We start from the raw sequence: 13,242 nt of genomic DNA on the forward strand, positions 1-13,242 counted from the left end.
GTGGGGAAAATTGCAAATGAATATTTAGGCCTGGTTCACACCTATGGAGTTTACTTTTGGTCCGTTTCTGCAGTGCTTTTTGCAGGGCATTTTGCGTTTTTGAATGCGTGTTTTTGATGCATTTTGCGGTTTTTACAAAATGCATCATAAAAAGTAAAAAATGCATCAAAACCGCATTTTCTGTAGTGTCTCAATTGAAGTCTATTGAACCAAAAACGCTCCATTTTGCATTTAAAAGATGCTGGTACACCCTGATGCGTACACTATGGTTCCGCACTCCCAAGAGAGCAAGCCTTCCCACCGCAATTCCATATAAGGCCTCCTTACCCTCTTTCTGTCACAAGGCTTCCTGGGAGTTGTAATTTAATCATTCCATAATACAATATTAAAAGGTGGTTTCAGTCCCACAAGCCCCATAATCCTCTGTTTCTTATTCAGTGGTGACCCCCCCCCCCCCCCCCGGTGATCAAGAAGGGCACTAGAATATTATAGCTCTGGCATTACAGCAAAGTGAAAGTCACTGGGCACAGTTATTGTCTCCTTTCCTCCATACCTGTGTAGCCCAGTACTTGGCTACATTTTGGTTTTGTTTTTTGTAGGCATATTCAAAGTTCTCAGCCTTTTTTTTGCAGGAAGGAACTCAAACAGAGTAAAATATCCCAAACTTTACTAATGAATGTCAATGCTAATGATATTTCTTTTGCTTTACTACAGGGCGATTATGTCTGGCTGGACCTTAAGACAGGCCGGGAGTTTGATGTACCAGTTGGAGCCGTGGTTAAGCTGTGTGATTCTGGCCAGATCCAAGTCTTGGACGATGAAGGAAATGTAAGTCTAGTTGTTTAGATTTGTTTTTCCAAGCTATGCTATGTACAGTTCCTATCTTTGGGCGTTAATCATCATTGGTTTACACAATGGAAGACTAATGGAGGACAAATCTTGTTCAAGGCTTAAATGCCTGAGTTACTTCTAATGGCTGGTGGCCACCACAAGACGAAGATATTATTTTTGTGAAGATATGCTCAGTCTGCTGTGGATAGTGGTTTTAATGATGATTTTCCTGTAATTCTCTACCAGACGTTAGGTGGATTTGTTCTTTTATAGCAATCTGTGAATGGCAGTCTTATTACATAGCTGTGTTTGGTGTAAACCACTAATGTTGCACTGTCAGAGGACACATTGGTGCATGCCACAGCAAAGCCAGTAGAGCTGGTTCTTTGACTAACCGACGTCATCTTGAATCAGAAGGAAGGAGCACCCGGTGTCCAAAAAAATGTTACTCTTGGTGGGAGATTAAAATAATTTATTAAAAGCGTGAGAGCGTACAGGTTGAGCCAACGCATTTCAGGGGAACTGTCTCCTCCTTCTTCAAGGCTGTTGGTACATGCTAATGGGGATGGATGGACTCTGTGGTAGTACTAGAATTCTACGCGATAGCAAATGCATTTTACAGGCTGGCATTTGCCATCACAAAAAATTCTGGTACTCCATCCATCTCTCTTAGCATGTACCAACAGCCCTGAAGAAAAAGGAAGCAGTTCCCTTACAGCACATTGGCTCAACCTGTAGATTTTCACGCTTTCAATAAACGATTTTAATCTCCCATCAAGGGTTAAATTTTTTTGGACAACCTTTCCATTCAAGCATTGGTTTTACTGCAGTGACAACTCCGTCATATCAGTAAGGTAGCAACCCAAACCTCCTAAGAAAGATTAGCACTACCATACGGAACAACTATCAATAACTCTCTGAACCAGTCCAGCATAGTCTCTAGCTCTAATTAGTAACTCATTTTAGGATATTTATTTGGTTGCTTCCATCTACAGGAGCACTGGATCTCCCCCCAGAATGCATCGCACATCAAACCAATGCATCCTACCTCCATCCACGGAGTGGAAGACATGATCCGTCTGGGGGATCTTAATGAGGCTGGAATCCTCCGTAACCTACTCATTAGATACCGGGAACACCTTATCTATGTGAGTATGAAGGAGTTTTATTGTCATATATAGTAGGTCTGACTGTAATGGCAGATGCTGTCACTCTACCTTGCTACACTTCCAAGGCTGCCTCAATAATTCTTAGGGACATTTTACTGCTGAGCCAAACATCTCCAATGATTGAATGCATTATAGTCTTTTGAAAGGGTTTAAAAAATACTTATTACATTAAAAGACTATGCAGGGATGTGTTACCACCTCTGCCAATTTGTTGTTGCTGTATGTGTCCCCCCTGGAGAGATTTCTGATCACTTCCTCTGCTTGTAGCAGGTAGTCTAACTTAAGTTCTAGCGCTCTTCGTCAAGCTATAGGTTCACCAGAATTAATTTCTTCCTGCTAGATATTAGATATATTTCATTCAAATATATGTATAGAGAATACAACAGAAGATGTGGGAACACCTCCACTGCACTAGAAGAAGTGAGACGCCAATGTAGAAATTGACAGAGCTATTCTGTGTTTCTTTGACGTTTAAATCATCAACTGTTTCCTTCAAAGGAATTTTTTATTTTATTATTTCTTTATGTTCCATATCATCTTTATACTATTTAAATGGTTAGCCAAGTAAGGTATGGGAGGAGCCTGATTGGCTAGGTCAGTCCCTGTTTTTTTGAATATGTCTTGGATACCCCAGTAGTAAGGCATCATGCACACTGGAGGTTTTGTTATCTCTCCTAGACACCTTTCCTCCTGGGGGCAGCGATTTGGCCCAAAAACGTTTGTCAATTGTAAACACGTGTAATGTGTTTAGGTGCGCCAAGCATTTGGGCATTTCATAATTCTACAACAGTGCCGCGCTTTTTTCAACTTCAAATAGTGACCTAAAAATAATCCCAATGTGAACTGAATAGTGAAAAAATATTACAAACAATATGCCCAAATGCTATGAACTAATACAGTCCAGGGGCGGACTGACCATTTGGAAACTCGGGCGCTGCTCGAGGGCCCAGGTTCAGTAGGGGGCCCCATGAGATGCCCCTGGTACCTTTTTCATAGGCTTTTTTTCAGTTTGGGCAAGGACACAGGGGTCCCATGATCCCCTATTGCCCGGGGGCCCCATGAGTTGTCAGTCCACCCCTGATACAGTCCATCACTAATGCATAGTCCTTCCAACTCTAGAAAAAACTTTTGCCATCAAAAAACGTTGTTTTTCATATACAGTGCACCTCCACCATCAGTCACACCAGCTGTGTCCTCACCTGGAATTTTTGACTTCGCAACTAGGTTTGGTCAAAAATGGCTTGTGTCCCCTAGGTGGACATATAGTGATGGTATGACCTCTACCAAGATTCTCCTATACTGTTGATCCAGCTCCTTCTTCTAACTGCTTCTCCTCCACTCAGCATGCATGTAGGAAATACACAGGCAGACCAATAGTGCTTTATCGTTTTAAAAAACCTTCTTATATTAAAATATAAAGAAGCAACTCACATGATTCAGGTGCTCCATTGCACCCAATACACGCATAGAAAGTAATGTAGCTGACACCTTCTGGCTATAACCAGCTCTCTCTGTATAAGCATTTGGGCATTAATTTATTTCATTGGTCTAAATCAGCCTTTCTCCCTGGGATGCCTTGAGGTTTCTTCAGGGGTGCCTTGGCAAAGTGCCTTAAAATTGGCCAAAACTTGTATACAAGCCAGTGGGTGGAACAAACCTTTTAGTTACACAAAGCTTCAGGTTTTCATTGTTCACCATTATGACCTTCTAGCCGCCAGCATCCTGACAACCAATGACATCAGTTGATAAGGAGGATGCCGGTTGCCTGCACAGCATCCTAGTTTGACCCTCCCCTGCCCCCTCCATCAGTGCTGGGGTCACATTAGCTCAGTGATGGAGAAAAACTGAGGGAGAAGAGAAACATTGGAATACTAGTCAGTACCAGTGTACAAAAGTGTATTTGCTTTGGAAGAATAAATCGCCTCTAATGTTGGGTGTCCTCCATGTGTGGATGTTGCTGCGTTATATACAACTATTAGAATAGTTTTTCACATTTTAGAATGGGGTGCCCTTTTAAAATTATGGACAGTCTTGAAGCACCCCATTTTAAAATGGGGTGCCTCAAGACTGTCCATATTTTAAAGGGTGCTTTGGGACTATCCATAATTTTAAAGGGTGCCTTGACTGAAAAAAGGTTGAGAAACACTGCTCTAAATAATAATTTAGTTTGGCCATTGAAATGAATTACCGATCAGGTACTAAACACTCCCCGCAATAACGTGAACTTAGATGTGTTTACACTCGTCAAGTGTTTTTTCTCTGTCAAAATACCGCTGTTCCTGGACACGCTCGCTGTGGGGTTTTTTATTCTGCCTCTAAACTCCTACGTGGGGGTGGGGAAATACAGGCTTACCTCCGGTTAACGTAATTTTCGGTTTACGAATGAAAATCCATTGAAAATAATGCTTCGGTTTACAAATTTTGTTCACAATATGAAGCAAGTTTACCCAGGATGCGTTGCGCTTGGGAGGTTTATAGCGCCAGCCCCGTGCCTTTAAAGTGCACTTTATAAAGAGATTTGAACAGATATGACTTTTTTTTTAACCTTTTTCCTCCGGAACGGATTAATTGGTTTTCAATGCATTTCCGAATTTTATTCGCAATACGAAGCAAGTTTCTCCAGGATGAATTGCGCCTGGGAGGTTTATAGCGCCGACCCCGTGCATGGTGGGGTTTGTGAGTAGCATGTGGCGTCGAGTGTGGAGGTGTCGGAGTGGTTTTTGCATCAAGTTTTGGAGCCATTCTGGAAATGTTTAATCATGTCCCTGTACAGTATTTATGCCTTTAAAATGCACTTTATAAAGAGTTTTGAACAGGTAAAATACTTTTTTTTTTACTTTTTTCTGACCTCTAAAACGGATAAATTGGTTTTCAATGCATTCCTATGGGAAACCACGTTTCGGTTTACAAATTTTTTGCAATACAAAAGTCTTGGAGAACGCATTAAATTCGTAAACCGAGGTACGCCTGTACTAAAATTGCAGCACTCAGAATCTTGCGCAGCTGTGCATGGCAGCAAAACATCTTCTAATGCTTTGAAAACAAAACCTGGAAGCTGATTTCTCTGCATAGCTGCACCAGATTTTGTTCTGTCACAGACTCTTGCCAATAGTGCCAGCTATGCCTGCCCTTTCCACTCCCTCCTCCATTCATAAAAACAGTACTATCACTTCCCTGTAATAAAAAGCGGTCAATGAATGGAGGTGGTGGATCTTTAATTCATCTGCCCATCCTCTATTCATAGAGTGCTTTTCATTTGGGAAGCTATAGTACGATTTTTATGAATGGAGGAGAGGGGCAGAAAGGGCGGGTGACAGGTCCAGTGGTTTATATGAACCCTATAGCATAAAAAGATCATAGCTGCAGGGCTATGGGAGAGGCAGAGGAGTGAAGATTTCACTGAACAGAGCAGCCACCAGCACAAGGGACCAGGGGTGGACTGACTACTCATGGGGCCCCCGGGCAATAGGGGATCATGGGGCCCCTGTGTCCTTGCCCAAACTCAAAAAAGCCTATGAAAAAGGTACCAGGGGCATCTCATGGGGCCCCTTACTGACCCCGGGCCCTCGGGCACTGCCCGAGTTTCCAAATGGTCAGTCCGCCCCTGCAAGGGACACTTCATATTGTTCAGTATTGTCCCTTGTGCTGATTTACAGAGAAAAAAACTGAACATTAATTCCACAACCAAATATGTGCAGCCAGGTTATGCTGTCACTGTGGCTGTCTGTAAGAATCGTACTGTTCCAAAGTACCACGTTGGCTTTAAGGCATCCCCAAAGCATGGTATATGCAAGGGACACTTCATATTGTTCAGAGCAAGTATTGTCCCTTGTGCTGATTTACAGAGAAAAAAACTGAACTTTATTTCCACAACCAAATATGTGCAACCAGGTTATGCTGTCTCTGTGGCTGTCTGTTAGAATCGTACTGTTCCAAAGTACCACGTTGGCTTTAAGGCATCCCCAAAGCATGGTATATATAGGTATTCTGTATTTTCAATGTCACTCTCAAAGCTTCATGAAAAGACACTCCCCTTGTTGTATAGTTTTTTTTTTCTTTGCATTGTGATACAGGTCCCCCATGACAGGGCCCAGGTTCCCATACCCTTTTTGACAATGACTTGCCTATTACCCCTAAAAACTACCAGAATTTTCAAACAATATTTGCACCCCATAGACATTAATTGAATTCGCTGGTAAGTTTGGGTTTGCTGAATATCAAACAAGATTCACGGAAATGCATCTTAAAGCTGACCATCGACATACAGTCGGTTCAGCAGGAACCAAATTTGATCTGTACCAGAAAAGTATTTATAATAAGAGGACGCCAACCCAATTTTAATGTGAACAGGTGCAGCTGCCCCTTTAAAGTGTACCCACATTTTTAAGTGCACAAATAGTGAATAAAAGGTAGGCGCTACTCCTGACAACCAGTGACAATGACCCAACAAAATAAAATCGCTAAAATGCAATACAAAATATTGTGATTAAATACAGATTATCACCAATGCAATAGCTAAAATCAGATTCACAAAGCACAAAATTGCAAAATTTGTGTTATGTCCTTTCAAACATACACTCACTGGCCACTTTTATTAGGTACACCTTGCTAATGCCAAGAAAATCTCCCCCACACCATTACACCACCACCACCAGTCTGGACCATTGATACAAGGCAGGATGGATCCATGCTTTTATGTTGTTTGTCAAATTCTGACCCTTCCATCTGAATGTCACAACTGAAATCAAGACTCAGCAGACCAGGCAACATTTTTCTAATCTCATATTGTCCAATTTTGGTGAGCCTGTGCGAATTGTAGCCTCGGTTTCCTGTTCTTAGCTGACAGGAGTGTGGTCTTCTGCTACTGTAGCCCATCTACTTCAAAGATCGATATATTGTGAGTTCAGAGATGGTATCTGGATACCTTGGTTGTAACGAGTGGTTATTTGAGTTACTGTTGCCTTTCTATCATCTTGAACCAGTCTGCCCATTCTACTCTGACCTTTCACTGGATATTTTCTCTTTTCGGACCATTCTCTGTAAACCATAGCGATGGTTGTGTGTGAAAATTCCAGTAGATCAGCAGTTTTGAAATACTCAGACCAGCCCGTCTGACCTCAACAACCATGCCATGTTCAAAGTCACTTAAATCCCTTTTCTTCCCCATTCTGACGCTTGCTTTGAACTTCAGCAATTCGTCTTCACCACATCTAGATGCCTAAATGCATTGAGTTGCTGCCATGTGATTGGCTGATTAGCAATTTGTGTTACCAAGTAATCGAACAGATGTACCTAATAAAAAGATCGGTGAGGGTTTAATCCAAAACACTGTGCTCTTAAACTATAAATAAAGTGTTGATTCTTTCCTCAATCTCAATGCTGAGCTCAGTGGGGAGGATTTCCCCTTCCACTTTGAATGTGTGGATAGGGAAATCAGTTTGGCTTTTTTCTTTCAGCCGTGTATGGCCAGCTCTATTCTGTAGTCCTGTCATAGGGTGCTAACGCTGCTAATAAATAGATACAGTACGGTGAAACAGCGTTGTCACTCTAGGACAAGAATTGTTATACTGGCAGGATCAACAAGTGAAGATAGAAAAAAAAAAAAGCTAAAAAAGGAAAAACTGATGCAGCCACCACATCTAAAGACTGATAAATTACGGTACAGTACATTTTTTGGGGGGCTTAGTTACAATTCACAAAAAGAACATTGGGGAACTGGAGAAAGTCAGAGAGCAAAATCCTCTCTTGTATTAAAAGAGGTATAGACTCCAGAGAGAGATATCATATTACCCCGGTACAAATCATTAGTAATGCCTCATCTGGAATATGCAGTTCAGTTTTGGGCACCAATTCACAAAAAGAACATTGGGGAACTGGAGAAAGTACAGAGAAGGGCAACCAAACTGATAAGAGGCATGGAGGAGCTCAGCAATGAGGAAAGATTAGAGGAACTGAATTTATTCTCTCTTGATAAGGGGAAATTAAGGGGGATATGATCTCCATGTATAATACATAAGGGGGGATATGATCACCATGTATAATACATAAGGGGGGGGGGGGTATGATCACCATGTATAATACATAAGGGGGGGGGGTATGATCACCATGTATAATACATAAGGGGGGATATGATCACCATGTATAATACATAAGGGGGGGGGGATATGATCACCATGTATAATACATAGGGGGGGGGATATGATCACCATTTATAATACATAAGGGGGGATATGATCACCATGTATAATACATAAGGGGGGATATGATCTCCATGTATAATACAGAAGGGGGGATATGATCTCCATTTATAATACATAAGGGGGGATATGATCTCCATGTATAATACATAAGGGGGGGATATGATCTCCATGTATAATACATAAGGGGGGATATGATCTCCATGTATAATACATAAGGGGGATATGATCTCCATGTATAATACATAAGGGGGGATATGATCACCATGTATAATACATAAGGGGGGATATGATCTCCATGTATAATACATAAGGGGGGATATGATCACCATGTATAATACATAAGGGGGGATATGATCACCGTGTATAATGCATAAGGGGGGATATGATCACCATGTATAATGCATAAGGGGGGATATGATCTCCATGTATAATACATAAGGGGGATATGATCTCCATTTATAATACATAAGGGGGGGATATGATCTCCATGTATAATACATAAGGGGGGATATGATCTCCATGTATAATACATAAGGGGGGATATGATCTCCATGTATAATACATAAGGGGGATATGATCTCCATGTATAATACATAAGGGGGGGATATGATCTCCATGTATAATACATAAGGGGGGATATGATCTCCATGTATAATACATAAGGGGGGGATATGATCTCCATTTATAATACATAAGGGGGGGATATGATCTCCATGTATAATACATAAGGGGGATATGATCTCCATGTATAATACATAAGGGGGGATATGATCTCCATGTATAATACATAAGGGGGGGATATGATCTCCATGTATAATACATAAGGGGGGATATGATCACCATGTATAATACATAAGGGGGGATATGATCACCATGTATAATACATAAGGGCGATATGATCTCCATGTATAATACATAAGGGGGGATACGATCTCCAGGTATAATACATAAGGGGGATATGATCTCCATGTATAATACATAAGGGGGGGATGTGATCACCATGTATAATACATAAGGGGGGATGTAATCTCCATGTATAATACATAAGGGGGATATGATCACCATGTATAATACATAAGGGGGATATGATCTCCATGTATAATACATAAGGGGGGATATGATCTCCATGTATAATACATAAGAGGGGGATATGATCTCCATGTATAATTCATAAGGGGGGGATATGATCTCCATGTATAATACATAACGGGGGGATGTGATCTCCATGTATAATACATAAGGGGGGGATATGATCACCATGTATAATACATAAGGGGGGATATGATCTCAATGTATAATACATAAGGGGGGGATATGATCTTCATGTATAATACATAAGGGGGGATATGATCACCATGTATAATACATAAGGGGGGATATGATCTCCATGTATAATACATAAGGGGGGATATGATCACCATGTATAATATATAAGGGGGATATGATCTCCATGTATAAATACATCAGTGGTTCATATAGTGAACCCGTTGTAGAGTTATTCACCCTGAGGTCATCACAGAGGACAAGGGGGAACTCTTTACGTCTGGAGGAAAAGAAATTTAATCTCCAAATGCGCAGAGGTTTCTTCATAGTGAGAGCTGTGAAAATGTGGAAAAGACTCCCTCAAGAGTTGGTTCTGGCCAGCTCAGTGGATTGCTTCAAAAAAGTCCTGGATTCTTTCTTAGATACACAGAATATAACTGGATATAACATTTATAGGTAAAGTTGATCCAGGGAATATCCGATTGCCTCTCGGGGGATCAGGAAGGAATTTTTTCCCCTGCAGGAGCAAATTGGATCATGCTTTGCTGGGTGTTTTGCCTTCCTCTGGATCAACTGTGGGTATAGGATTATAACTTTTTTTATTTTTTTTGTTATGGTTGAACTGGATGGACTTTTGTCTTTTTTCAGCCAGACTAACTATGTTACTATATGTAACTATGTTACACTTTCAGTGCCCATTTACACGTTTGCAAGGCCCATGTTCTGCATGTAACATACGTTACTGTTTTGCAGTGCCGATCATTTTGAACGACAATCAACTCTAATAGGATTGAGCCTAAGGTTCAGTCCGAAAACTAGGTCAGATCTAACCTTAGCTGTTTGGGCATTCAGATGAACGGAATCCCCGACTGCTTTGTTTACAAACAGAATGAACCGTCTCGGTGCTGTCATTTTGCCAGCAATTTAAGCACATTTTTTTCTTTGTAAATGTCAGTGTTGCTGTAGCAGGTTTTGCACAAATGCACCACTTCACAGGCAAGGTCCGGACATCCCGCAGGTATGTTATTTAACCACTTGCCGACCGCGCATAGCCGAAAGACGGCTTCACCGCGGCCGGCCAGTTCTGAGTGGACGTCATATGACGTCCTCCCAGAACGCGCTCTCCTGCGCGCCCCAGGGGGCGCGCACCCGGCGATCTCCGTGATCGCTGTGTCCTACGGACACAGCTGATCACGTGATGTGGTGAAAGGCCGATCCCACCGGCCTTTTACCACGTGATCAGCGGTGTCCAATGACACGCTGATCACAGGAAAATGCAAGTGCCGGTACTCGGCTGCACTTTCCTCACGCTGTCAGATCGTGAGGAAAGTACTGCCGAGAACCGGCAGTTGTCAGAGCGGGGATCGGCACCGATCATCAGGGCACTGATGATCAGTGCCCTGATGATCGGTGCCCAGCAGTGACCCCCGCAAGTTCCAATCAGCAGTGCGCCCACTAGCCCCGCCCACCCATTCCCAGCAGTGCCCCCACCTGTGCCCAGCAGTGCCCCCACCTGTGCCCAGCAGTGCACCCACCTGTGCCACTCTGCAGTGCCACCTACCTGTGCCCAGAAGTGCCACCTACATGTGCCCAGCAGTGCCACCCACCTGTGCCCACCCACCTGTGCCCACCAGTGCCACCCACCTGTGCCCACCAGTGCCACCCACCTGTGCCCACCCACCAGTGTTGTCCACCAGTGCCACCCACCAGTGCAGCCCAGCAGTGCTGCCAGTCAGTGCCACCAGTCAGTGCCCAGGGGTTGTGTCAGTCAGTGCCGCCAGTCAGTGCCCAGAAGTGATGCCAGTCAGTGCCGTCTATCAGTACCCATCATCAGTGTCACCTATCAGTGCCGCCTATCAGTGCTGCATATCAGTGCCGCCTATCCGTGACCCCTAATTAGTGCTGTCTATCAGTGCCGCCTATCCGTGCCACCTCATTAGTACTGCCTATCAGTGCCCTTTAGTGCTGCCTATCAGTGCCCATCAGTGCCGCCTCATCAACGCAAATCAGTGAAGGAGAAAAAATACCTGTTTGAAAAATTTTATAAAAGAAACAAATAAACTTTTTTTTTTTTTCAAATTTTTTGCACATTTTTTAATTTATAGCGCAAAAAGTAAAGCGCCCAGTGGCGATTAAATACCACCAAAAGAAAGCTCTATTTGTGAGAAAAAAATGATCAAAATTTCATATGGGTACAATGTTGCATGACCGCGCAATTGTCAATCAAAGTGCGGCAGTGCTGAAAGCTGAAAATTGGCCTGGTAAGGAAGGGGGTATAAGTGCCCGGTAGGCAAGTGGTTAATGGAGTTTTACATTTTTAATGTTTGACTTTAAAGTGTTACCAAAACCACAACAGTAAAATCAGTCTGTATGTGCAGTAAAGCATGCTTGTTATACTAACTGTGGAACCTAAAGGGTTAATCCTCTGCATTGTGTAAAAAGGCTGTTTGATACTGACTTCTCTGATCCTCCCCTTCTTCTACTGTCCCCAGTCCATCTGCTGATAGAACGGAGCCTTGAGGGAAAGCTGCACATGCTCAGTTTCATGCGTATTGCTAGAGAGGTTTTTCTTTTCCTGGGAGAGTGCATGTGATCAGCAGAGGGCAAATCAGCACTGTCAGGACAGAGGTCAGTGGTCCTGCATCCTCCTAAAGCAGAAAGAAAACTCCTCCTATAAGCTTTAACCAGTGCTCTGCTGAACACTGATAGAAGTCACAAGACTGCTATAAATTGCTGATGAGAAAAGGTATTTAGCAGTTTATACTTACTAAAATAATTGCATTTCCATTGTACTGTGGGAGACCGTATATAGTGAATGCAGGGTCCTGGGAGACCAGATATAGTGAATGCAGGGTCCTGGGAGACCAGATATAGTGAATGCAGGGTCCGAGGAAACCATATATAGTGAATGCAGGGTCCGGGGAGACCAGATATAGTGAATGCAGGGTCCGGGGAGACCAGATATAGTGAATGCAGGGTCCGGGGAGACAGATATAGTGAATGCGGGGTCCTGGGAGACAGATATAGTGAATGCGGGGTCCTGGGAGACAGATATAGTGAATGCGGGGTCCTGGGAGACCAGATATAGTGAATGCGGGGTCCTGGGAGACCAGATATATTGAATGCGGGGTCCTGGGTGACCAGATATAGTGAATGCGGGGTCCTGGGAGACCAGATATAGTGAATGCGGGGTCCTGGGAGACCAGATATAGTGAATGCGGGGTCCTGGGAGACCAGATATAGTGAATGCAGGGTCCGGGGAGACCAGATATAGTGAATGCAGGGTCCGGGGAGACCAGATATAGGGAATGCAGGGTCCGGGGAGACCAGATATAGTGAATGCAGGGTCCTCGGAGACCAGATATAGTGAATGCAGGGTCCTGGGAGACAAGATATAGTGAATGCGGGGTCCTGGGAGACCAGATATAGTGAATGCAGGGTCCTGGGAGACCAGATATAGTGAATGCGGGGTCCTGGGAGACCAGATATAGTGAATGCAGGGTCCTGGGAGACCAGATATAGTGAATGCAGGGTCCTGGGTTTAGTAACACATTAAGCATTACTTAAATCGCTACTAACAGCTAAACTAAATGATTAACATTTTTTTTTGTTTTTTGCTTTGGTACATATCTTCCATGGCAGTGCCCAGCCCTCATGCCATCTGTTTGACAGTCTATTGCATATAAACCTAAATAATGTCAAAATATTTTGTAACATTTGGTTCCCATTGACTTCAATGGGGTTTGGATTTGGCACTAGTCACATTCATCAAATCCTGC

General features: G+C 43.0%; 1 protein-coding gene across 1 annotated transcript in view; it reads left to right on the forward strand.

Moving 5' to 3' along the window:
- The window catches only part of MYO7A (myosin VIIA), a 305,599-nt gene that overhangs the window by 49,547 nt on the left and 242,810 nt on the right, over window positions 1-13,242 (forward strand). Inside the window, exons 2-3 of the mRNA XM_089676754.1 lie at window positions 715-828; window positions 1,827-1,979. Coding sequence (XP_089532880.1) covers window positions 715-828; window positions 1,827-1,979 — 267 coding nt within the window. The remainder of the gene's footprint in view (window positions 1-714; window positions 829-1,826; window positions 1,980-13,242) is intronic.

The sequence above is a fragment of the Staurois parvus genome, unplaced genomic scaffold (assembly GCF_062004578.1).
Source record: "Staurois parvus isolate SC_StPar_1 unplaced genomic scaffold, SC_StPar_1.0 ptg000173l, whole genome shotgun sequence".
Classification (NCBI taxonomy): domain Eukaryota; kingdom Metazoa; phylum Chordata; class Amphibia; order Anura; family Ranidae; genus Staurois; species Staurois parvus.